Source organism: Cyrtonyx montezumae, unplaced genomic scaffold (assembly GCF_038088225.1).
Source record: "Cyrtonyx montezumae isolate F1298 unplaced genomic scaffold, pur_monq_1.0 scaffold_0, whole genome shotgun sequence".
NCBI classification, from domain to species: domain Eukaryota; kingdom Metazoa; phylum Chordata; class Aves; order Galliformes; family Odontophoridae; genus Cyrtonyx; species Cyrtonyx montezumae.
The window spans coordinates 3,397,313-3,422,695 of record NW_027071824.1 but is presented as its reverse complement, the minus strand read 5'-3'; the positions used below and the strand labels follow the sequence as shown (position 1 = coordinate 3,422,695).

At 45.7% G+C, this 25,383-nt stretch overlaps 1 protein-coding gene across 1 annotated transcript; it reads right to left on the bottom strand.

Moving 5' to 3' along the window:
- Window positions 1-839: 839 nt before the first annotated feature.
- ARHGEF33 (Rho guanine nucleotide exchange factor 33) lies at window positions 840-23,908 on the bottom strand. Its single transcript, XM_065731355.1, has 15 exons — window positions 23,887-23,908; window positions 20,747-20,796; window positions 15,170-15,334; window positions 13,773-13,894; window positions 12,795-12,937; window positions 11,540-11,599; window positions 10,453-10,668; window positions 9,680-9,809; window positions 8,388-8,520; window positions 7,405-7,488; window positions 6,498-6,581; window positions 5,613-5,761; window positions 4,787-4,972; window positions 2,711-3,464; window positions 840-977 (listed from the first exon to the last, which is right to left on the bottom strand). Exons 1-15 carry the CDS (start codon window positions 23,906-23,908, stop codon window positions 840-842), a joined length of 2,436 nt encoding a protein of 811 aa, XP_065587427.1.
- Between the last annotated feature and the right edge of the window lie 1,475 nt (window positions 23,909-25,383).

Below are 25,383 nucleotides of genomic sequence, written 5' to 3'. Positions count from 1 at the left end.
GTTTTAAGATGTACTGCAGACCAGGAGCCATGATGCTAGTTGACCGTGTTGATAATCTGCATCGATCCATGTTACGTGTAGCATCTAGAAGAGTCTTTGTCTCTTGTGACAGGCCCTGTGCTCAGCCTGTGTCCCCTGTGTGGAGACTTGGGCAATTCCAACAGCAAGAGCAGAAATTTGTACTGTAGGAGGCAGTTTGAGAAACAGCATGTTGATTAAAAGGTGGAGGAGGATTTCAGTCCAAAAGAGAAGACACTGCTGGTTAAGCAGAACAAAGTCCAGGTGCTTCAGATGATGCTTATTACACCTTCTCTAACCAGCTGGGTACTGAGGGCTGGCCTTCTGGAAGACATCTTTGTGAGTGGTTTTTCTTCAGGAAGTGGAGGAAAGAAGAGAACTTTGGACTTCTGGCCATGATGCCAAGGCTACAAGGTCAACCTGTCTGTTGTGGGTGAGCCTGAATGAGACCTGGCTAGAATTTGGAAGAGTGAAGATGTATGACAGAAAAAAACAGTTGTGGGGGGATGAGAGGGAAGAGAACATGGATGGATATGGCCCAAGCTTTCCAAAACTCTGAAGAAAATTAGGTCAGGCAAGAGTAAAAGCTAGCAAATTCCTCTGCTTACTGGATCTGCTGGCTGAGCTCTGCTTCAACCCCATAGCCTGGCCCTCCCCTGTGCTAGGAAGAGCAGGATGCATTTGTGACAGTCTTCTCTCCCACCCCTCCACCTATTATGTCAGTCAGGGGACATCTCGGGACCTTGCTCTCTGTCTCCACTCTTAGGGACCAAGGGAAGTACTGTCGTACTTGAGCTGTGGCCTGCCTTTCTTGGGACTGCTTATTTCTTTTTGAAGAGCTTGCGGAAGGAGCTCCGGAAACCCCCTTTGGGCTCGTGCCGTGGGTTGTGGTCGCTGAAGGATGTTTGCTCATTGTCATCCTTCTGGCAGAACCTGGTGTTGTCTTCTGCATGGAGCTCCTAAAAGGGAAAAGACAATTTAACCAGCATTTGCAACCTCACATCCTTGTCCCCTTCTCTTTTTCTCTCACTCTCACTCTCTGCTAGGAGGGACTTGGTGGGTCAGGAGGTGCTGGCAAGTTTGGGAGACAACACATCACTCGGGCCTCAGCAGCATTGGTACCTCTGCATAGAGCTTGTTGCTGGCTCTGAAGCTGAGGCATTGGCAGAGGAGTGGAGAGAAGCACTCTTAGAGGGAACTGGAGCCTTCCTTGCTAGATTTTGATTTAGGTGGTTTTACTAGCCCCTTCTTTTTCCAACAAGGGTGCAAGCCAGCATGAGGAGTTGAAGGAGCAGGTTCTTCCCAACCCCTTCTTGCTCATGAGCTCTTTACCCCAGGACTGGGAAGCTTCCTGAGTTGATACGATGTGAAAGACTCTTCTGTTGCTCTGCTGCTCCCTGGTTTTACGTCTGTGGTGTAGGAAGCTTTGGTAGCACACACACATTGTGATAAATGCACCACTAAAATCTCTCTTCCCCTTTCAAGAGAGAGCAGAGTTCCCCTCAGCATTGCTCTGGGGACAGTTATGTCCACCACTGCACAGTGGTCTCCATTGCTCTGTGGGGGTGAGCATGACCTGTGATTTGGGACTTGCTCCCTATCTACACCCTGCTGTGGGGCATAGCTGTGTGCATGTAGGTGCCAGGCAGCTCACAGGGTGTTGTTTCTGAGTGGGCTGTGTCCCCCTGGCTCTTCTTTTCCTCATCCACCCTGTTCTATCACCTCCTTCACTCACTCATTTTTCTTCTCTTTTGAGGTTTTCCTACTTCCTTTCCAGTCAGATTGTTGGAAATTTCCTTCTGTCATCATCTGCATTTACAGCCTTATCTGCACCTTATCTTGTTTGAACAGGTAGGTGTTTCTCCAGGTGGCACTGAGGGAGCCAACTAAGCACATCACAGCATTCTCAGCCTCTTTTCAATGAAAGGTGGAGGTCATGGGGCCTGGATGTCCATTCAGGGTCTGAATGCACAAGCCCAAAACTGACTGAGCAGGCACTGGAAGCTACAGAAATATTGTTCCTGCAAGATCTGGATGAGCTGGAGTGCTCCCTGCCATGTCAGTGGCTGTCTGAGGGATGAGGACATGGTTGCTGGGCCCTGTCCAATTTTTCAGGCTTAATGGTTCACCAGCAAACACAGGTGCAACAAAACCAATGGACCAGATCCTTAGATGTATAAATGGGTGGGCTGAGCTCAGCAGAGCCATCCTAGTTTGTACCAGCTGAGGATCTGATACTAAATCTGTCAGTTTTCTTCACCCAGCTCTCCTTGTAGAAGGTCAGAAGTCACCTTTTTAACTGGGTGCCACCTTCTAGAATTCATTTTGAATGGCTTTGCTCACGCTTAATGACCCTGATGAGGTAGAACATTTGCTCATGGGGGAAGCTCAGTGACAGCTAGAGATGCATGAGAGGCTCATGCATCTCAAGAGTGTTCTCACTGTCACTCAGCCAGCTGAGTGCCTCAAGCCCATGTTTGTCCCTGGGGAAGATGTGTGTGAAAAGGAGCTGTTCTGTGTCTTGTTCCCTCCCTTGGGCACATACATGCAAATGAGGGCTTTGAATGTGTGAACTTGGAAGCTAGTTTGGCTAGCCCTAACTGTATCTCAGATCTTTACACTGCTGCTGTCGCTGCTTCTGCACCACCACGTGCTTTTTTTTTTTTTCCTCCTCCTATTTAAGCCTCCTTACTTCCAAAAAGCTTGGTTTTTCACCCGCTCCTCTCTGTGGGGGGAAGTAGCTCCTTTGGGAGCTTCGAGATGAGGCTGAGATCATGTGAGGCTGGACATTCCTCTCCTGCTTCTGCTGCAGCCGGCTCCCACTGCTGCTCCGTGTGCTGTAGAGTCTGGAGCTCACGCCCTCGGCGCTCCTTGGCAGCTCCTTCAGAGACCTGCTCAGCTGCTTGCCTTTGCTGTGGAACATCTCACGCTTGTAAGTGCTGCTGCTGACAGGAGTACTGCTCTTAGGCAATGGTTGTAAGGCATGATCTGTCCTCTCTGGTTCTGACGTGAAGTTAACGGGCCTAAGGAAACAAATGTCTAAGCTGGATTCTGAGGAGGCTGGGGAGCAATTCTCAAAGAGAGCGATGTTTTGGAAAGTATCGTCCTCATAGGGACCTGGCATGGTGAAGACTTCCCCAGGGTAGTCAAACTCTTCGTAGCTTGGTGCAAAGTTCCTCGCATCCTGCAGCAGCTCCACAGAGGTCCTGATGGCTCTCTCTGGGTTTCCCACTGCGTCGGCGGGTGGTGCTTCATATTCCATTTCAGGGATGGATTGTAAAGGAGCTGTCAGAGCTTTGAGTTCCTGCTCTGTGAGCTGAGAGGATGCAAGGATGTTCTCTGGCCTCTCATGTTTTCTACTTTCCATTTCCCAGTCAGGGGGCTTTACAGCCTGGATGTTCTCCAGGACAGTTGGCTGAGGTTTCTTCATCTGAGGCATCAAATGCCTTAAAATAAGGAAAGAAAACAGAAAAAAAAGTGGAATACTGGAGGACCACAGAGACATCTCTTCCCCATCTCACTCCCACCCAGTTCTCTTGGCTTTATGACCCCAACATGTTTTAATATATTGGAGAAGAGTAACGCTGCTGCTGCTACTAGAAATCACATAGCTGGGTTAGCAGGAGCAAACTTGCATGGGCAGGATTGTTTGTCTAAGGACTTTCACTGACATTTTACTCTATACTGTAAAATGTATAAAAACACAGAGGCAATGCCAACTGGTGCTTCTTTCTCCTGTTCATCCTCATTCTGGATTTTTACTCTCCTTCCCCTTTTTCTGTAATGTAGCAGCTATGTCTTATTTTCCTGTGTTCTGACTTTCTTTTTAGGTGGTTAAGATTCCTCTCTTGTCCCCAGGAGGGGACAAGGTTCTCAACTCTGTCCCCAGGAGTGTTTTGAAAGTACTTGGAGAGCTCTTATAGAGAGTTTGCATCAGGGGATGCAGATCTGATCTGGAACTGTGTTATGAGCTGTGTGTCCAGCAGCATCTGGGGTGCTGTTTTTCCCCACATCTGCTCAGTGCTGATGAGGTCCCATTTGGGTCCCTGGTTTGAGATTCATATAGGAAAGCTGGGGAGGTGTCACCTGAGGCTCCCAAGGCCGGAGCCTGGAGTGACTGTGAACTGGAGGAAGATTGGTTTGGATAGTCTGGGGAAAAGGAGTCTAAAGCTTGATCTAATAACACTACAACTTGAGAGGCACTGAGAAAGATAGAGCCAAACTGTTGTTAATGTCAAATAACATAAGAAAGCACTACAGCCACAAATTGCTTGCTTAAGAAATACGTAAGTCTTAGCATGCTAGTATTCATCGTCTCTGCTGGCAACTCTCAATAGCCAAAGAATGCAGGATTATTTTAATTATTCTTGTAACTTTTTGAACCTACGTGGATTTGCATCTTGTGATAGTGAGTCCCATTGTATAGAAAGGCACATTTTTTACTTGTCTGAGTCCTTGGTCGTGTCCTTTTGTGATATTGACAGCAGTGAATAACACAAAGTGCAGTTATGCAAATTGATGCCAGCCTTACCAAATACATGTCCTCCCCAGTGTGCAGACAGCTAGCAAAAGCACTGGCAACTGTGGGTAGGGTTCTGAAACATTGCCTGCAGGGGATGGCAGGAAGGAGCCAGCCCTTCATCTCTCTGCACGTACACAGGGAGCAGTGTTGCAAATGACAGACTGCTAGATAGTGTCACTGGCATAGTGGTGAGGAAAGAGTTTTCAGCCTGCTTTGAAAGCCTTCTGCTAGGACAATATGGCTTACGGGGTTGTTGTGCCAGAGGAAGGTGCTGGTTGGAATGGCTGCATTGCCTCTTCAGAGTGAATCCCACTGTCACGGATAGAGGCTGTGCTGGGTGTTGGAGAAACCTCTTGGCTCGTACACTGGGAAGTGAGACCTTTGTACAGCTTCACCAGGGATGACCTGAGGGAGGAGAAATCCATCGTCGTGCTAAGAAATAAGGCAGGGAATGAGCACGAGCAAGTAAGATCACAGTAAACAGGGCTGGAAGGGTCCTTAATATTCCCATGCACCTCTTCCCACCCTGAGGATGGATCTGTTCTACCTAGTCTGTCCTGATCAGCAAGGTGTCCTGCTTCCTGTCCTGTTATTAATCCCTCCCTTAAAAACAGTCCCTCCCCAGCAATTATGGAATATTTTTCCCTCCCCCAGGAAACACAAAAAACACTACTCTCTCTCAGTCTTTTGCTTAGCTTGTAAGAGGCTACAGGCCACAGGCTGGGCATTCATCAATACCCTGACCTGCTGAGGCAGCTAAGTTCCAATGTATTCTCCCACTGAGGGCCAACTTTTGGTCCCTTAAAGCAAAGGTAAGGTAATGCATGTTGGCTGCTATAGAAAGGTTAAACTGAATTTTCTTTAACTCTGAGTTAGGTGGAAAGGCTCACAGCAAATCTGACCTCTGTTTGAAGGAAAAATGGCTTTTTCCAGCACTGTTATGCACAGGGCTTAGTTTTATTTCAGTGGAGTAATGTGTCTGTTGATCTAGGAAAAAAGCCCCATGTTACTGGGCTGCCCTCACGCCTCCCCTTCCCTGGTAACTGAAAAAATGAGCTGATATTGTGCTTACTTCTTCAGTTTTTTCCTCTTCTGTATAAGCAGATCTTCATTGCATTGGAAGAGGAGGCTGTAGTGAGAGATGAAAACCCGGAGACGCTGCACGCACACCAGCAGCAGGTAATAATCAGGATGCTCTTGCTCCGTGAACTTCAGGACATTCTGGGGCACAGAGGAGAGCAGGCAGTTTGAGGGATGTCCTAACCCTTACTGGAGAAAAGGTGCTCTTTGGGACCGTGAGTTGACACTCTGGAGCACACGTGGCACTGCTCTATGCACTGTGGGAGCTTTTCTAGGCAGTGCCAGTTTCTGTGCGACTTGGACAGGTCCTGTAATCTACTATTACAGTGCAAATACATGAGTGACCACCATAAATGTAATCATGGGAGATGTGGGTGATGCACTGGTTGAGTTTAGCATTGGAGAAATAAACCAGTCTCTTGGTTCTTATAGGGTTCTGTGACATTTGCCTTGTCTGAAATATTTCAGTACAATTGTGATTATCCTCCTGTGAAGCAAAACTGTGTTTTTAAGCAAGCTCTGCATAGTTCACTCCTAGCCTTAGTCCTCAAAAGCTAAAAGGCATGTAGACAGCTTGGCAAAGAGGCTAGCTCTCTTACAGGAGTTAATTACTGAGCTTTTGGCTTCTCAAGGGAAGCGCTGCTTCTGTCAGGTCAAAAATGACAAACAGAAAAAAGCTTCAAGTAAGACATGAAAATTGGACACTGTCAGCTGGCTTTTCCTTTTGTTTCTGATGGTGATTGTTTTTGGTTTTTTTTTCTTTATAAGAGCCCACTGAGTTAGCTAGAAGCTCTGTAGAGACCTGTGTCTCAGATCTGAGTTAAGTCATGTGTTGTTATAAGGGTTAAATACAACAGTTTCCATCCTGGGGCCATACCTGTAGATGAATTAGGTATTCAGGGATTCGCTGGACTATATGGAAGAACAGAATGTAGAGATCTGATTTGATTTCTTCTTCTACCTGAAATAGAGAAAGCAGCTTCAGAATCTCTCTCATCTATGAAACATCTGCTTCCAGTTCTGGGCGTTAGCAAGTGCTTTACCATAAAGTAGTTAGAGTGATTCACAGAAGAGCAGCGGACAAGCAGTGGTTGCTTGTGATAGTGCAGTGATCTTCACACTTCTACAAGCAATACCAGAGGATTATTTGTGGGAGACACTCAGCATAATTAAGTAGGGGTGTATATTTGAAACATGCTAGTCAGTTTTCTTGGAAGGCCTAGGTAGACACTGCTGTTCAGAATGAAGTCCCAAACAGAACTGAACTAAACGAGATTGACTTCTTAAGTCGTCTTGGAAAGAAGATAGTATGGTTTACTTCCTGGACTACCTTTAATTATTTTTAACTTCCCTATTTTAAACCAAGAATTAATAATGTGAGGTCAGATGTCTAAAGCTGAACCATTCAGACTGTTTTCTCTCTCAAGAAGTGCTTCAGCACTTAGAACCTTAGTGTTGGTGTCCCTATCTAGACAGTTCCTCTGTCAGAGACATTCTGTTTGGCCAAAACAGATCTGGATAGCATGTGCATAGTTAAGCTTTCTATAACATTTGATCTGAGATACCATGTCTCAGTGGAAATACAATTTATGTTACACACAGCAGTGACCATGTTAAAGCTACTTTTTATAGGTGATGTCAGCCATGGAAAGAAATGTTCAGGAAACTGTCAGTAACAGAACAACTGGATTGTCAGGAAAGTCCTGTCTTGGGAAGGTAGAACAGGAAGAGAGCCAGGCGTGCACGTTGCCATTATGTGTCTGTGAAGTGAGCAGGAAGTTTACCTCCTTCAAGATGACCACGTGGATCAGAGAGATGCATTCTGGCAGGTCCCTCAGGTAAGCAACATAGTAGTCCAGAAAATTGTTCTTATGAACAGAAAAAAAAAAAAAAAAGAAACAAAAGAACAAATTAAATCAAGAGAAATATTTGGTCATTGAGATGGCCAGCATAATAAACTGATGATTCCCCTCTGTTAATTCTGGAAGCTCATGAATGCAGCAGAGCTACTGACTATGTAAAGCTTTCAGGGACTTCCTAAGAGAGGCAATTTAGTAACATGGATCAGCTGTGGAGCACAATGTGTTAAACATCAGAGCAGGCAGGAGAGGCAGGGAGGTTGGTGAGAAAGAAGCTTTTCTTATGATTCTTAAAATTCATAGAGCACCAGAGCAGTTTTTAACATATCTTTCTAGGAAAGGTCATGCTATGGTTTGGGCAGACCCTTCACCTTGAGAAGGAGGTGCTTAGCCTATGAAGAAATAGACAACATAACACTAGAGTGACAGGGCTGTTTTACTGGGGGCTACAGATCATTATAGAATGAGAAACCTGCCTACCTGCTCGTCAAAACTCTGAGCAAAATGTATTGGAGGAGAGGAATGTCTGAAAAATCAAGGCTCTTTTCACACCTCCACTGTGTGTACAGTCACCTAAGCTCTCAAGGCTCACATGTGGCTTCTCCAGCCAGGTCTGGGTTTTGTGCATTATTATTATACATAAATATTCATCTTTACCAATGTATTATCATTATCACACTGTGCTGTGTCCCTGTGGGGCTCTGGGTGGGTCTAGCATGTGGATATTCTGACCAAGAGGAGCTGCAACCAGAGGGGGCTACTGTGTCCTGGGGCTGGCTGAAAGGCATTGCCTTAGCCGCAGCTTCACAGTACTGCCCTTCGGCTGTCCTGCTGTCTTGGCCCACCTGTGGGACATCAGTACAGTGTCATGCATCACAACAGAAGAGTCGAGAGGTTTTATAACATACCTCATCATTTGTTAACTTCAGGAAGATGTCTCCTAGAATTCCTTGGCGTGGCCAGCTCAGGACTCTTTCCTGGAGAGCGTGAAGTAAATCAACGTGCTGCTGGACCAGGTACCGCAAAGAATTGGGGAAGAAACTGTAGGGAGATGATATCAAACCAGTTACCAAGAGCAGAAGCTCAGCCTTAAGCATGCACTGCTGAAGGTTGCATTCATGGGTGGTCAGCATGGGCTTGCTTTCCATGCCTTCACTGGGAAGCTCTGTTTTGTACCAGGCTGCACCAGGCTGCTATGTACATACAAATACCCTCTCTGGTAGACTACTGTTCAATGTTTAGAAGGTTTCTTAGACTGACTCCCCATTGCTCTGCATAACAGGCTGGAATTTGCAGAACTGAAAAGCCCAAGCTTCTGTGGCTGATGGAGCAGGACCATGACTGTGAGCCATCCCATAGAGTGCTTGGAGGAATGCTTCCCAGATTTGTGCACCACATAATTTTCAAGCCCTTTGGTGCAGTACTGCTCAAAATGTCCTACTTCCTCTCTGTTATTTTGCCCTGATCTCATCCATAATCAGGATGATGTCAAATATGTTTTCCCAGATGAGAAGTTCCCAGGAGAAAAAAAAAGAGTAAAAGTAAGAATGAACTTGAAACTATAATGTTTCAGTTTGTATTGTCTGTCAATTGAGTCCACATCAACTACATGTTCCACAGTGGACTTTGGTCAAATGATTCCTAGGGCTGGTGAAAAGAGACAAGAAAAAGAGAGCTCCAGGCTGGGAACTCCCTGGCCAAAACTGAGGAATGGGGACAACTGAAGGAACTGTCTCCTTCTGGGAAATGATGTTTTGAACTGCTGTGTTGGGTGCGTCCCACAGATCTTGTGTCTCTACGTAAGTACATGTGAGTTGCCTATATGTATTGATTCTTGATGGATGGCAGCTACTGGCAAGGGGGTTATCACCTACATTAACCTGTAGAACTGGAGCTGTGGTCTGGGAGAAGCAGTGAATGCATGAGCTTTGTTCCCACCCAGGCAGGACAAATGGGAAGGAGGAAAAGGAGACTGATCGGACCCAGGAGACTGAAGTGGTAGTAAAAGGGCTTGGGATGCAAGGACAGACAGGAAAGTCTTTAATCACAGCAAAAACCTTCCAGTCCTCCAATTTTTAACTAGAAATGAGCTATAAGTGTTTAAAGATCTCTGTGGATAAAAGAAAAGCAGGAGAGAGGGTGAATCAGAAAGAATAGACTGAAAAAAATCCCCTAGAGAGAGCACACTAAATGGAAGTACCTTCTATCTTTGGTGCTCCTTTTCACATCTGGCCCTTGCAACGTGGCCTTGATCTTCAGGATTAGGGAAAGGTTGATGACATACTTCCTCTCTGACTCCAGCAGCTCCAAAGCGATGTTCTGCCTTTTGACTTCCAGAAAATAATGTTTAAGTTTAAAAAAGTAGGATTTAAAAAAGGACAGCCTCCCTCATGGTGGAGTGCATTTCCCCTGGGGATCTGGCATTAAATCATGAAGATTTGAAAAGGAGATCAATGTCTTGTGTTTGTGTCAGCTTTACCCAGAATACCAAGTTTTTAGCCTCATGCTACAGTGTGCCCCAGTGATGACTGGAGTCACACTGTTCACTAAGAAAGCTCCAAAGCAAATGTGTTCTGCCCCAGGAATTCTAGTTTACCTCCAAGATCTTAGTAAAAAAAACAAAACAAAAGCAAGTCATCAAAGGCAAAACAACTCATGCCAGGGATTCAGATCCAGCTTCCCACAAAACAAGTTGTATTTTTTACCCACGTTACTAGCTACACTGTCCATAGCCCCACTAATATTCTGAACCTGGCAGGTCTTGGAAGGGGTCATGAGTGTACTGAGAACAGAGCACGTTTGTGTGTTGTCTGATGGCACTAACCAGCAAATGGAAAGACCAGAAGTCATGGAGAAGTGAGACCCTGAGGCATTTCCTCCAACCAGAGAAAACTGCCTTGTATGTCTCCAGCTGTGAAAGGTGATCACCAGCTCATGCCAGGTGTGAGTGCAGCTGTGAGCCTCTGTCCTTACCAGCCAAAGAGGGTTCACATATGATGTTGTCTGCTGAGCTGTATCTGCTTTGGCCCACGTCTTTCCCTCTTTCTGGTTGCTCTTTGGAAATGTATTCATCTCCCCAGTCCTTGGTGTCTTTGGGCTGCTTCCATACTGTTGATTGCAGATGCACCTTTGTCTGACCATCTGCAGCCAGTGAAGGCTTGTGGCTGTCATCTGTCTCTATGGCTGCTCCTGCAATGACAAACAGTTGTATGGAGTGTGACAGCTGACATTAGCTCACTCTGCTCCAGCTAGTATGTAAACCTGCATTATTATCTATCTAAAGGAAAAGGAATTTGAAGTGTTCTCAGTGCTTCAATTTAAGTGTCCCTCTTAATGGGTGTACATTGTCACAGCTTTTAAAGTTTTCATTAGTGATCATGCAAGCAGTAGTCTGAGGCTATTAAATCACAGAGAATGTACAGGAGAGGGTACATCAGTGTCACTGGTCTGGAATTGCTTTAATGAAAATAGTTTGAATTTGAGTTGCAGTGAACCATTCTGTATCTTTTGTTCTCTCTTTTTCCTTCAAGTGGATTCAAGCAAAAGAGCTATGCAGAACAGCAAATGCTTCAAGTGAACAGTGCAGGCATCATGTGTCCTTTTGCTGGCCAGAACTGTGTCCTTACTAAGCTCTTCACTAATTATTCGTTTATCTTTTTGCCTGAGCAATTTCTCTGCTGCTATTTCAGGCATGTCTAGGAGAAGTCCGTTTGGAAGCTGATGGGTAAATAATTTCAACAGATCTACTAGTGTGTAGTCACTGCAAAGGCTATCTCTTCCCGAGTGGCAGAATGGCTTTCCAACTATTGTTGTATCAGCAAGCCTCCACTCTTTCTTTCTGCAGAGGCACTTAAAACCTGCAAAAACAGCAGCAGCAGAAAGGCTTTTCCTGCTGAATGTCAGTGCTGTGCATTGTCCACCAGTTATTTGGCACTTCAGGGATGCATATTTATCCTGACATTTCAACTGTAGCTCCTGAGAAATGCTTTCCTCAAAGCATTTCTTAAGGAAAGTAAAGCAAATGTTGTCATTGTTTTTCAACAGTTCAGTTTATTCCTACCTGGACCTCCTATGACTTTCACACTTCCTTCTCCTATCGGCATGATCCTGGTGTCAGACACTGTTGAAGAGAAAAGGAAAACATGAGAGAATATAGTTGTAGAACAAGCTTCTTCCTTCCAAACCCAGTCAGTATGGTTAGATCTTCTACCCTTTCACATTTTCAGTGTGGAAATATCCCTGTTAGATCCTGCACGGAGAAGAAAGCTGCTCCTTATTGTTGTGGCTTTTCTTTCAGTCTTTGTGTCAGTGGCATCTATAGGCAGGCTAATGTGGGGCTTCAGTTATGTTCAGTGCTTCAGCCTTGGAGCCTGAGTAGTCCTGGCTTGTCCTTGCTCAGGAAGTGCCCTTTGTTAGGTGACACCCAGCAGGCAGAACAAAAGGATGGATACCTGATGCAGACACAGCTGCTATTTGGGGGTGATAAAGAGCTTATTGAAGAGTGGAGGTTTGAGATGGCTGGAAAGAAAGAGGGACAGCAAGAGTCTTAAGGGAGAGGGCTCAAGGAAAGACAGGGGGGTGACTGTCCAGATGGTGAGCTGAACAGAGGAGAAAACAGTACATGGTTTCCATCCAGTCTCCCTTCCCTCCAAGTTAGTTATAGGATAAAAAGGCACCGGGTCATCACCTTTCCTTCATTCCACACTTTATAAGCATTTAGCAGTTGGCATTATTTTCCTGGAGCAAGGTGTATAGGTATATATGCTGCTATAGGTCAGCAGCTTCCATAGCTAGCAAAGAGCAGTGATACCCCTAGTAGTGTGTGTATGTATCAACTCCTACAACGCATCATCAAATCAACCACAAGTGTCCCTCTAAAGACACTAGGTGTTCTCTGTCAACCCAGTTCCTGTGATCCTCCCCTCTGTGCCCTGCTCCCTATCATGAAAACAACTCGACAGATTGTAGTATTTCCATCAGGGCTTCTGTTCAGCTGTGTGTGTGCCTCTAGCATTACAGGGAATAAGATCCAGCCTAGTTCCCTTTGCCTTGGAGTAAGCAAGGAATGGCTTTTGGGGTCACTTTCACAGAGCAGCATCTCCTGAATCCAGGCCAGTGTTAAAGCCATGCTTGAGTTCCTGAGACACAACATAGATGTGTGTGCACAGACCTGGGAGCCGTGCTGCTACAGGGAGCATCCCCGTTCTCTTTCTGCTGCTGGGACCTGAGCAAAACTCAGTGCCCTCTTAATCTAACAACCTTTCCTGGACTTTTTTTCTAAGAAAGGCACTGCACTTGCCTATTTTCTTTCCTACCTTTTTCATAAGTCACGTTGTGCAAAAGACTTGTAAAATCTTCATTGATCAGTACAGGTTCTGGGAGGTTTATGGATCGAAATGGGCTGCCCTGGAGAGGTGTAGGCACTGTCTGTGAGCTGTGATCGTCCTTCTGTGCTCTTCTGTACAAACACAAAGAATGAGACAGCTGGAAAACATGAATGCTACAGGAGAAGCTACTATGCTACATTCGTGGCTGACACCAGTATGAGTACAAGCAGTCAGAAAAAGTACAGCTCCTGCGAAGATGAGGAAAGGAGTTGGCTTTTATGCATGCAGTTCATGAACAGTGTTATGGATGTAATTTCACTGACTGTAGGAGTAGGTTATTTCTGTTCTTTTGCCGAGCGTATTTCATCTAATTAAATGGCTTAATTAGCTAAGGGGCTAGCCTAGATTTGCAAAGTGCTTGCATCAAGGCAGCTGTACATCCATCATTGAGAGAGGCTAATCAGGGCCAAGGTGGATGAGCAGTCCATCTACTCACAGTAACAGTAGTGCTCAGATATGAGCTGTATCCTTGCTTCAAGAAGAAAAGACTGGGGATAGGAAAGCAAGACATGACTGCACTGCCAGGATCACTCAGAATCCTGTGCACTAGACAGCAGGAGAAGGGAAGGAAAACTGCAGTGCTGTTGTCTGGATAGAGTCAGCTTAGCAGTAGCTTTCAACAGTGAGGGCTCCTGACTTTCGATTCCTGCCTTAGTAAATCCCTAGAGCAGGTCTTCACCAGGACTTGATTTCCCCAAAATATGCTGGAGCTATCTTGATGTTGTTGCATATCTACTGTGGTCAGAGTGTCTAAAAGCCACGAGGGAACTGAAGGCTGGAGCTTCCAGTAATTATTTACGTTTATACATACGTCCAACCAGGAAAAGATTAAGAGATCATACTGTAAGGAAACAAAATGAACACCGCCACTAATTACTTCTGGAGTTCTGGAGTTCAGGCTCTTACTTAGCTTTCACTTTCCGTGATTCCCGACGCTTCTCCTGCTGCAGCTGCTCAATTTTCTGCTGCATTTCCTCCTGCTTGGCACTGATTTCTTCAATCATTGACTTTGCATCACTGAGTTCCTCCTGAGAAACAAGCAAAAGTGCAGACATTCCAGCTGTGCCCATCAACCTTACAGAGCACAGCTTTGAATGCTGGCTGGTGTGGACTGGAGGTGCTTTAGGGTGCTTCACGAGGGTGTCTCTGTGATTTTCCTTTGCAAGATCATATGTGGTTATGACACTGGTAGAAGATAAAGATGTAGGGCTTCATCCACTACCAGTTGAAGTAGGGCCTTGAAGCTGCCTTTCTACTGTGGTTTTTGAAGAAAGGGAGTCCTGCTCTATCCTCTTGTGTGTGTCTCACTGTCAGCACATCCTCCCTCAGGCCGTTTCACCCAAGCTGTACACATACACAGAGTTCTCTTGATGCATGAAGTTCCTGCAGGTTTCATCAAGACTCAAATTGTTTCTTGTAAGCTGAAAGAGGGTTTCCCCTGAGCAAGGAAGTGAGTTCACTGGTCATTTAATGTTTAGACAGTCAGCATAGGCATGAGGCAGAGGAAGGTCAGCTTTTGCACCTCCTGTTGCTTGCATAACTCCTTGTATCTGGATTTTAAAACTGTTTTTCCCCTGTAACAATATTTTGGATAACCCTGCTTCTGTCTGCTCTCTACCATGTGCCCTTGTGCTTTTTTTCAGCAGGGACAGCAGAGGTCCTTTAGCCTGGTGCTGTCCATCTTTCCCCCATCCACAGGGATGCTCACAGGCCTTTTCCAGCCCTCTTTCACTTCACAAAGTATTACTGACTTAAGAAAACCCCACGGGGAAAATTCACCATTAAAACAATAAAGCAGTTCCTCAGCTTGCCTCCTCACAGGCAGTTGTCTAGTTTCTGCATGGAGATGCTGGCTGGTTTAAAGCACACATCAAGCCCTCTTGCTAGGCACTCTTCCCCAGTCCTTTGTTTCTAATCCTCATGGGCTGGATCAAACCAGGCAGCACTTCCTCCCAGCCATGTGGGAATGAACAACTTCAAAAGCTTTGGTGTTACGTATTAATGCCCTGCTCCCCAGCAGCTTTGGTTCCCACAGGAAATGCAAGAGACCTGTCCCAGGGAGAGCTGCGGCCTCACTTGTGCTCCTGGAGAAGGCTAAGTAGGCCAGGGCACAGGTTACAGTGGGGCTGGAGCTCAAGGTCTGGAAAGAGACGCAGAGCCAAAGGAGCTGCACCAGATACATCTGAAACGATTGGCAGCTCATTTTCTTTGTGAACAGGAAGGATTGATGGAGGCAGGGGAGAGCTCCTTGCCACTCAAGATAACGGGGCACATATGCAGCCCCCTGCCAACCACACTCCTACCTTGAAGGTGTTGAGGGAGTTCTTCATCTCAGCCACTTTCTCTTCCATGGCACAGCGGCAGCTCTTGACCTTCTCCTCCAAGGCGTACTCGCCATGCTGGATTCGCGACAACTCCTGCATCGCTTCTGTGAAACCCGCCTTCAACTCAGAGGCTAATGCCTGCAACTAGAGGAACCACAAACACAGCGGTACAGTTTCTCATCCTAGAGAAAGGTGGTTGTCTCCCCAGGAGTCACCCGTGGTTCAGACTGGCGTGAAGGCATCCCCTCCTGTAAGGTGCTGTTCTCTTTCTCCTCCTTTCATGGCTGGGATGCATGGGGAGGTTTGGTTCCTGCTGCAGCCGCAGCACGTGGTAGGAAGTGTTTGTGCTGGGCAATCGGTGGGCCGCTTTTTGGACCCAGATTTTTGCCAGGCTCCGTGGCAGGTTTGCAGCCTGTCTGTCTCCAGAAGGAGGGGACAGCCTGAAACATGCCAAGCACTTTGCAATAACAGCAGCCAGGTTATCAATGCCAGAAGCAGCTGAGCAATCAAGAATAAGGCCATTTTTGAGCAAAGCCTCCTCTCGCATATGCTGATGGGGCTGGTGCTCTCCCTAGACAGACCTAACACCTCACTCTCAGAGGGCTGTGAAGAAGCTTTGTTCTTTTTCAGAGGGCCCTTCCCAGGGAAGGAGACTGCTCTCTAATTCTTGGAGGGAAAGGAGTTGGGGGGTATTTCTCTGGCATAGACACTGTGCCCAGTCTCCCTGTTCTCTTTCTCTAGAGGCCCTAGCACTGCTGGAAGAACTCATGACCTAACCTAGAGGCAGCTGGTTGACAGCTGGGCGAAGCAGGAAACAGAGCAGGGTGAGCCAGGCAGGCACAGCGAGCAGACAAGGCACATTTGGAGGTGGGCAGTGAGGGGAGGCAGGCAGCTTGTGGAGGGCCAAGTAGGGACACCCTCTTTGGGGTTAACTCGGGCTGTCAACTCAACTCTGCCCCCACTGCTGTGAGCAAGGCACTCGTGCCTGCACAGAGCCCACAGTGAGGACGCGGCACAAGGCGCTTTGATACCAGTGATTGTTGTTGTTTTTTTTTTTTACCTTTACAACAGAAATTCGGCCTAACATCTGGTTATAAACTGAGTCCAAACCAGGAGCACTGATGGTAAGAGGACAGCCACCCCGGGGAACTCAGGCGCTTGAGTCCTGTAAATGGAGCAGAGATGGCTTCCGATACCTCGGGGCAATGGCATGCACCATCCTCCTCTGATCAAGACCAATGGTGTCTTTACAGAGGATGTCTGCCTGATTTCCCCACCTGTACCCCACTGCTTACCCCATGGTCCCCCATTCATTCCCAGAGCAGCCTGGGCAGGAAGAGCTGGACTGACAAGAGCTGGAACAAGGCAGGGGGGAACAGAAGGGAGAGCAGAGAAAATCTCCCCTCCTCAGGCAGTCAGTCTTGATTCCCCAGGCCAGCTGGAGCTCAAGATCCCTTGGTTGAGCCTGTTTGCAGTGTACTATGGTGACCACTTTCCTGTGATGCAGGAATGTCACAGGAAGTGTCCCTCTGTGAGCACTGAGAGGGCTGCTTGGTTCTATGGCTGCGAGGGGAGGCAGACCTCATTGCTTCTGCTATCTGTGTGTTTACCAGCACCTAGTGGGGCCTGGCATCATCAGACATCGTATGTGCCTGGAGAAGTGTGGAATCATAAAGTACTGCAAATGTGCAAAATGTTAATATTCCTGACCTCGCTCACTGGTGCAGGCCAATCCCTTACATGCTAAGCTGACGTTGCCAAAGCAGAGTTTCTGTATTAGCCTGCACTGAGGTTAGGCATTTTATGCTTTCCTTAGAATTAAAAGATATGATTCATCAGTTCCATTTTAGAGATCTGCTTCAGAACTCCGCATTGTGCTAACTAGGAGTGGAGCAGTCTGGAAGCTGGTTCTGGAGGTATCTGAGTCTGGGCAGAGTAAGCTCAAAGTGAAATGCTTTATCCCACAAGCCTGGCATTATCCTGAGATGCTTGCAGAAAGGGGGTGACAGACATTCAGAGTCCAAAACTGCTAGGCATCAGCAGAGTCAGCCCAACAGGGACCATTATGTAGAATTCAGTGTCTGTGTGTACTGAAACCAGAGTTCATGTAGTCAAAAGAGAGATTTGGACTAGAGACTGGACCAAATTATCTCCTGCATTTCAGCAAATGGATGTAAGAGCAGACAGACACTTTTTATTTTGAGGCTCACTGTTGGCCAGTCTCTGTTTTTCTAGTCACTCTGCTAGTTTAGTTTTTTCATGTATCCGGCAGGATAGTGCTCTGGGTGTCTGTCCTGCCTGGTATATCCTTTCTTGGCCCCATGCAGTTGGCTATGGTCATTTCAGATACAGAAATGCATCTTATACTCGCATTTCACTTTGTTGTTGGATGGATGAAAGCAGCAGCACGTCAGCCACATCTTGCCAGAGCTTGCATGAAGTGCTGAAACCCTGGGAACTCCCTCTTCTGCTGCCCACAGTGCTTGGAGCATAGAGAAGCAGCATGAACAACCTTGCAGCATTGGATACAAGCTTCATCCAAACTTAAGTGGATGGTGTAGGAGCAACACGTTATCCTAGAATTCTTGCCGAGTGCATAATTGTGCTTGAGCACTGAATTTTAGTCTGAGCTCCTTTCTAAAGGTGGGAACTCCTTTAAATCCCATGGGCTGTTGCAATAAATGGAAGCCTGTGAAGCATCATCTCGTGTATGTCTTATCCTGCAAGCATAATCATCTAGATGAGAGAGCATTCAGTGTTTTGTGAGCCCTTGGAAAATTAAGCTGATTCAGTGTTTCTAAGGGTTCTATAGTGCAATATATACAAAAACAAACAAAACAAAAACCAGATTTTATCCCAGGATGGAAACTTGGCAAGAGTTCGACTGTAACGTGTTACATGGCTCACCTATTCATGGGAATAAGTGAAGCTGAAGAGAAACACACTTTAGCAAGTTAATTTGAACTATCTAATGCTTAGAGGACAAATAAATCTGCATGGTCACAGCACATCCTTACAACCTGTCCAAGAACTGAGAAGGGCTTGTTCCAAAAAAGCAATTAGGCATCTAAATAATTTAATATGAGAGAGAAACTTCAGCCCACACTTGCACTTGGAATCTGGCCTTTAAACCTGACAAAGCAGTGCAGTGTGGGTTCCAGTGCTATGCATCTGTAGCAGGTTGTCTTCTTGTGGGGCCTATGCACCCATTTTGTCAGCCTACCTGAAGTTTTTCAGCTGTAGATAGAAAAAAACAACTGCGAGTAAAATCTCTACAAGATCAAATAAATGCTCTGTGCACTGTGAGTGGCCCTGCATGGGGAAATTAAGGATTCTTTTCTCATCTTTGCATGATTCAAGAGGACAGTGTGCAGCAGTCCCTTGTGACTTTCACTTGACCTACAACCCAGTGGAAATATGAACTCTCTGTAGAAGTGCCCCTGGTCAGTGGAGCAAGCATTTACCAACATGGAGTGGGGAAACCGTGACCATGAGGAAGTAATGGTGGCAGGGGGGCCTGAGAAAAGTGAGATCAGAGGACAAGAACCATTTCTCAGCATGGTTTTGATTTTAGATGTTTAGAGTGGGTGTGTATTGGCTGAAAAATCGTTGCCAAGCCTCTACTCCTGTCTCACCTGCTGTGCTGGCCCCAAAGTGTGGAATGAATAGATGCTGCTTTCAGGAGCAGAAGCAGCAGCGAAACTTCAAAGCCTTCCCATCCTCCCTTGGCAGGTGGCAGCAGTTTGAGCTGTTTGCAAAAGATGGTGACCATCCCTGCTGCATGAAATTTTGCTCACGCTTTGAGGCAGCCTCAGGAGGATCATCATGATCAGATGAAAATGGCTTGTGGATTAAATGACCTGGGATGCAAAACAGAGAAAAGCCTTGGAGAGCAGATGATAGGCCTTGGTGAGCTGTGTTTACTGCCTTGGCTGCTACAGAGGGTGTCCACGTGGAAGCAAGGGCTTACATTAGTAGCTGTGTTCACACGACTCCCTCAGTCCAGGCTGAGCTGGACAGTACCAAGCTGTCCAGGACTCTGTTTCTCCAAAGAGCCCTTGGCAGCTGTTAAGGCATCTTACACTAGCACTGCTCCTGTTCTTAGAGACCTTGAGCTGAAGACTGTCAAAACCGCTAGTAAAGGCAGCACAACTATGGCCCATCATTAGGAAAACCTGGAATGCCTCATAGTGTGAAGTTAACAGAGCTGTGCTGATTTACAGCCTGGCTTTAAGACAATATCAACTATTTACATTCATAGCTAATGACGGTGGGAGTAAACAGCAAGCAGTTAGGTAAGGACAGAAAAGAAGAATATATTTAAAGCAGGCTGCAAGCACATTTCAGCTCATTTCACAGCCGTGCAGTCCTTTTTTTGGTCACTGCAGTGTCCATAGGGCCGTTGCAGGAGGGGACAACCAGCTATTAACTTTAAAGGATTATTTAGGAAGCACCTGCAGTGCACAGACTTTTCATGCATTGCATTGGGCCTTTCAGCAGCCCAGTCACAGCTCTGGCTTGGAGCCATCTGAATGGGAGAAAAACAAGCACCAATTTGTTTATGGAAAGCAGTACCTTCTCTGTTATGGCAAGAGGCATCCCATAACTCTGCAGCTGCTTGCCACGGTGCTCTTACAAGCAGTTATGGGCATTTAGTGTTGTGGTGACAAGGCTAGTGGTAGCCAGGGTTTCTAGTTCAGGGAAATGTGTAACTGCTAGATACAGTTCCAGATCAAACTGCATCAAGGTTTAAGGCATTCAAAACTCCACTGTGTTTCCTGCAGACTGGAAGTGCCTAGGAAACATCACTCTGGAAGCACTGAAACTGCATCTTACAGGAACGATGCTCCTGAGTCATGATACAATCTCATCATATCCACAGTGGCTAATAGCAGCAAGAATGCCAACTCAAAGAGACTTCAGAGTTCTGGAAATCCTGATCACCTTGAGCCCACATGAAGTCAAATACAGGGTTTCCAAGCTTGGGGAGCCATGCAGCAAGACTTGATGCTCTGGTCTGCCCAGCTGACCTGGTCTAATAGGCAATAGCACTCCATGGTCCAAGGAGCCATGAGGCTGCTGGGATCACCTCGAGCCCCCAGAAGACTTCCTTCCTGCTAGGGAAGACCCCCCACTCTCCCCTCATTGTGGCAATCAGTGTGTCCTTGCTCCTGGGGTGGTTCCATGGGTTTGGTGAAAGTTCATTTGAGCTCAGCCATGAAATCTGCCTCCGGCTCAGTGAACAGACATTCTCTAATTGATGCTAATGATGCCAGTTAGTTAATTAGCTGAGCACACAAATCACCTGTCTAGGCACAGCTAACTGGTTGTGAGCAGAGATATTACTGAAGTGTCTTTTAAGATGAGACCCTCGATGTGATGTGTGTGACACACATTCATGCAGTATTGTGTATTTTAGATGCCATTTACAGTTAGTCATGTTCCTCATTAGTGCCTACATTTTTCCTTCCACTTAATTTAGCTGTAACTACTACTTATCCATTAGTAAATCTTTAAAAGCTTAAGAGTTATTTAGGGCATTTTGCTCATCTTTACCTGGGAAATCTGTGTTGCAGGGGTACTCACAGGCACACTTTCAGTCTCTCCTGTGGGAATAAAGAACTTCAGTCAATTAAAATGACTTATTATAGTTGCTATAAATAACTGGAACAGAGATGTTTAAAGTCCCTCTTGAGGTATAAATCAGTTTTAAAGGACTCAAGTCTCACTGTAGAAGGGGTGGACACCATATAGTTTGTAAAATAAACTGCAGTTGTAAAATGGGAACGGCTCAACTAAACCAGATGTTAAATTCACCTCATTTGCTGCCCTGTTTCTGTCCAGAGCTGGTCCATATGAGGGGGTGAGAGTTGAGTTATGTTTTGTCAAAACACATTCCATGCAGTAGTGGTATCTTTTCTAATGCCAAATACATATTTATCTTTTTCATTAGTTTCAAATTCCTGCTTTCTTGTGGCATTGTGATTCCCAGCTGATTTTGTTTAATGGAGTGAGGCTTAATGTTTCTGAAAGATACTTAGCTCACGGAGGAGCTTGTATCTGATTTACAAAAGTCATTTGGGCACTCCAGAGACACAATCTCTAGACATTAGTGGGTTTTTGATCGAAAAAGAATATGTTTATTATTTTTTTTTATAACATTGTCTCTTCTTTGCATAAACCTTTCAGTTATCCATCAGAACTTAGTGCTGGTTGCACTGCCGTGACACTTGGAGGGGATTGCAGTCTGTTTGCCATCAATTCAAGTTTTATTCTCTACATCAGGCTGGCTGGTCTTCACCTCCCAGAAAACACCGTCCCACCCAGTTCCTTGTTTGCATTGCCTCCTCTTGACAACATAAATTTCCACGGTGAGTCTCCTGTTGCCTCTAAGAATCTGCTTAATCTCTCTCTGCTGTCAGTCACCAGTGTGGCCAGTGACCCTGTGCTCAGTTCTGGGAGCCAGGCTCCCTCTTCCTATACTGGCTGCACGTGCTCAGTCACTTACCCACCTGTGCCTTCAGGACCTGAGAAATTTGGTGTTGCAGAGGCTTGAAATGTGTGCAGGGAGAGCTCTAAACAGTTAGAAAATACATTAAATACTAAAGCTGAAGTCTAGAAGTCAGAGCTATACAAGGCACAGTTACGTTCTGATTACTTTGCCCCTGAGGGGGAATATTGGCTACTGCCAAGGGCACCTACACATTGGCCCTGTTCTAGTCTCTAGGAGTTGCCCTGATTCAAAGGAATGTAAGCAAATTCCCCAGTGACTCACAGAAGTGAGAAACAGAGGAGGAGAGGCCCTGTGCCCCTTTCTGTCCATGTGCCACTTACTCCCTGTGCTGGCCAGTCTCACAGCCATGGGTTTCTGTTTTAGGGTCAGACACTGACCCTCCAGGGGATATGCCCCAAGGTTTCTCCTGTGGAAAACAGGACAGCAAACAGACTGGGAGAGGTAGCCATCACCAAAACTGTCAGCTGTTTGGGGTCAAAAATCACCAGCCAGCCCTCATCAGGCGCCAAGGTTCATCTTCTAAATGACAGGTTGTTTTTATTGTATATTTTGGTCCTCCAGGGTCTGTTTTCTTTTTCTTTTTCTTTTTTTTTTTTTTTTAATTCAACCCTATGTACTGAAACCAATTTTTTTTTTGGCCTGATGAATGATGAAACTTTCTTTGGAAAGAAAGTGAAGGCCTGAAAAAGCAGCCAGTGTGTTCTGGTCTAAGTGGTAATGCTGGAGCCTTACTGTGGGGTGGTAATGACTGATCAGAATAGAGCAAGAGGATATATTTATTAATAAATAGCACAATGTGAATCAAGAACAGGGAGGACAGGGAAATGTTGTTTTTGCAAAGTATTGGATATGTTGGATGCTGAGCTTTGAATTAGCATTAGAATTAGAAGAGACAAGTGGAAGTGTGGAACAAGGAGGAAGGGCCATGGTCGCTCACTTCTCTTGTTTTCTTTCAGTCTTTTTCAAGCTAATGTATAACACAGAGGGCTTGAGCCAGCCCTGCAGAAACTTTTACTGATCTTTCATTTGGGTTTGGAGATGGATCAGTCTGTAATGTCTTCAAGCGCACTCCAAGTGGGGAAGTGCTACTGAAAAAGGCCAGAAGAATGGAGAGGATCTCTGTCTCTGTGCTCTTACCTCCCGCCTTTGCCATGGGTGTGGGCAGAAGTACTCTCTAAAACTTGTATGTACTCAGGCCTACCCAGGTCGACCTTGCAAAGTCGTTGCCAAGAGCTGGAGCAGAGAATGGCTCCCTCGCTCTGTGGGAAGCAAGGGGCTTGGTGGTTACCTCCCACTTCCCGCAGTGAACATCTGCCGCCCGTGGGGGCATACCAATTAATTGGAAAAAATCTTTGAGATAATTTCCTTTTCAGACTGTACTACAGTGCAGGGGCCTAAGTATGCAGACCTAATTTAGTCAAATTATTATAATAATAACAGAGGAATTAACTCTTCCATTACCCATGCCATGGCACCACCAACATCTTTTAGGGGAAGAGAGATAGTCCAGGCTCTCTTGAGCTGACAGCAGTGGGCACTCCTGAAGGCTGCCCCCTCTGCTCTTCATAGTTTGAAGAATTCCTCAGCATATGAACACAATCATTTCTCAGGTGGCAAGGCAGAGCACGGTCCTACAAGTGGTTTGGGGTGAAAAACAAGTACCACCAGGCCCACAGTCCTCTCCAAGAAGAGCACCTTAAGCCAATAACCACAATTCCTAGAAACGCTGCTGACAGTAGCAGGACTTTCTGCGTGCAGGGAGTGTGGTATAGTTACATCTTGGTGCTTTTGAGGCCAGGACTGGCAGAGAAGTCTGTCTTGTGGTACTCATGTGTATAAGAACCCCATGCAACAAAGCATGCAAGGGAGAGAAGCAGATCCTCATTGCAGTAAGATGCAGCTTTCAACAGCTGAAGGTCTCAGTTTGTCCCAAGGTAAGATAGGGGAATGACTTCCCATAAGGCACTTTACTTATGCCATGAGATAATTTTCCAGAGGGGAAGAGGGAGGTGTTTTTAAAACAAGATGGAGAAACTTCAAACCCCAAGTATTTCTACGAAACTAAAAGAAGGGAGCATTTACCTGCAGTTGCTAAAAGGTGCTCTCCTGGAGCTAGTCTTACGAAAGCAGTTCTCTTCCTATCTCTCACACGATCAAGAAGTGAAATTAGACGATGTTTTACCTTCTTGTTTGTTTGTGTCCATGGCTGCTATAAGGTGTGCGTCCTCGCAGGGACTTCTGTCCTCACACTGGAGGGTTCTGGTTGGTCACTGGGAACATCCCATGGCTTAGAGCTGCCCACATGTGAGCCCTGCGATGGGTCAGCTGGTCTGAACCCTGAGTGCAGAAAGATGTAAAAAGGATTTATTGAGCGGAGTTGCTCAAAGTTCGGAAAACAAGGGGAGAAGGAGAGATTTGAGAGGGAACGAGGCATCCTAAGTGTTTGTTTGGGTTCACAGAGCCTCTGCGAGCAGATTGGGCTGCTGGTACAAATGTTTCCCTCCCAGCCCAAGGCCATTCGTGCTTGTGCTGATGGGTGACTGAAGTACTATGCAATCCCACAGAAACCATTTGTTCATCAAGAGGCTTCCTGTTTGAATGCAGAAGCAAAATGAGATGTATACTGGAAAGTGAAATGCACATAAACACTGGCATGGGTGCTGTAGATCAAGGAACCAGCTTTTTGCTACGCAGCTGATTGCTCAGATGTTCCCCTGACTTGTGTTTGTCCTTTCACTGTGTCCATGAGACAAGCCTGTCTCCTTCCCTTCCCCAAGCTGAACAGTTCTGACTCCATCAGCCTCCCCTGTGCTCTGGCCCTTATTAGCAGGGAAAAAAAGTGATTTAAGTTTCCATATGGTACTCTTGAGGAACAGCAAGAATGTTATTTGCTTCTGAAACACACAAATATACTGTTGTTTTTAAAGTAACTACCCCTTCCTTCCGTAGTCTTGAGAAGAAGGCACAAAATTTTGATGTCTGAGTGAACCAGACTTCAATTTTGTAGGAGTTTGTTTGATAGCATGATTGTCATTAAACGTTTTGCCAGTTTAGAGTCAGTACCATAGCAAATTCCTGAGGGTTTTGTTTTTGGGCCAGTGAACCAACACCAGCTGCTTTAACACCAGGAACTGGTTGCAGAATTCAGGGTTGTTTTGTTGTTGTTTTTTTTTTTTGCAATGATGAGGGAAAAGGAACAAATTAGAAAGGCAAAACAGGTCTGAAGGAAACTGAAACCTTCTCTGTGATAAACCTTTCAGTGAAAACAGCTTTTTCCAGACATTCTTTTTTTGTTTGTTTGTTTTCTAAAAACCCCACATTCTTAATGGCTTTGCTATTAAATTATTAGTATTTTACTGTACCAGTTGTAGCAATATGTAATAGTATGTAATAGTTAACTCTTAAGAATTAATAGTAATCAATTAGTATGGAATTAATTATATTGATATGCTATCTGTATCACTACACAAGGGAATTCTTATGGGTTTTCTTCTCCAAGGAAGTGTATCCAAAAAGTTCCAAACAGACAAAAAGGAGAAACTGTGACCCATGCTTCTGCACATTTTTAAACAGGAAAGGAAAGGGGAATCTAATGCATGAAAAAAGTATGTATAAACAGTTTGCAATGTTGGGTACCCAAGGTGAGAAAAAGCCAGAATTAAACTATCAATCTGTTCTA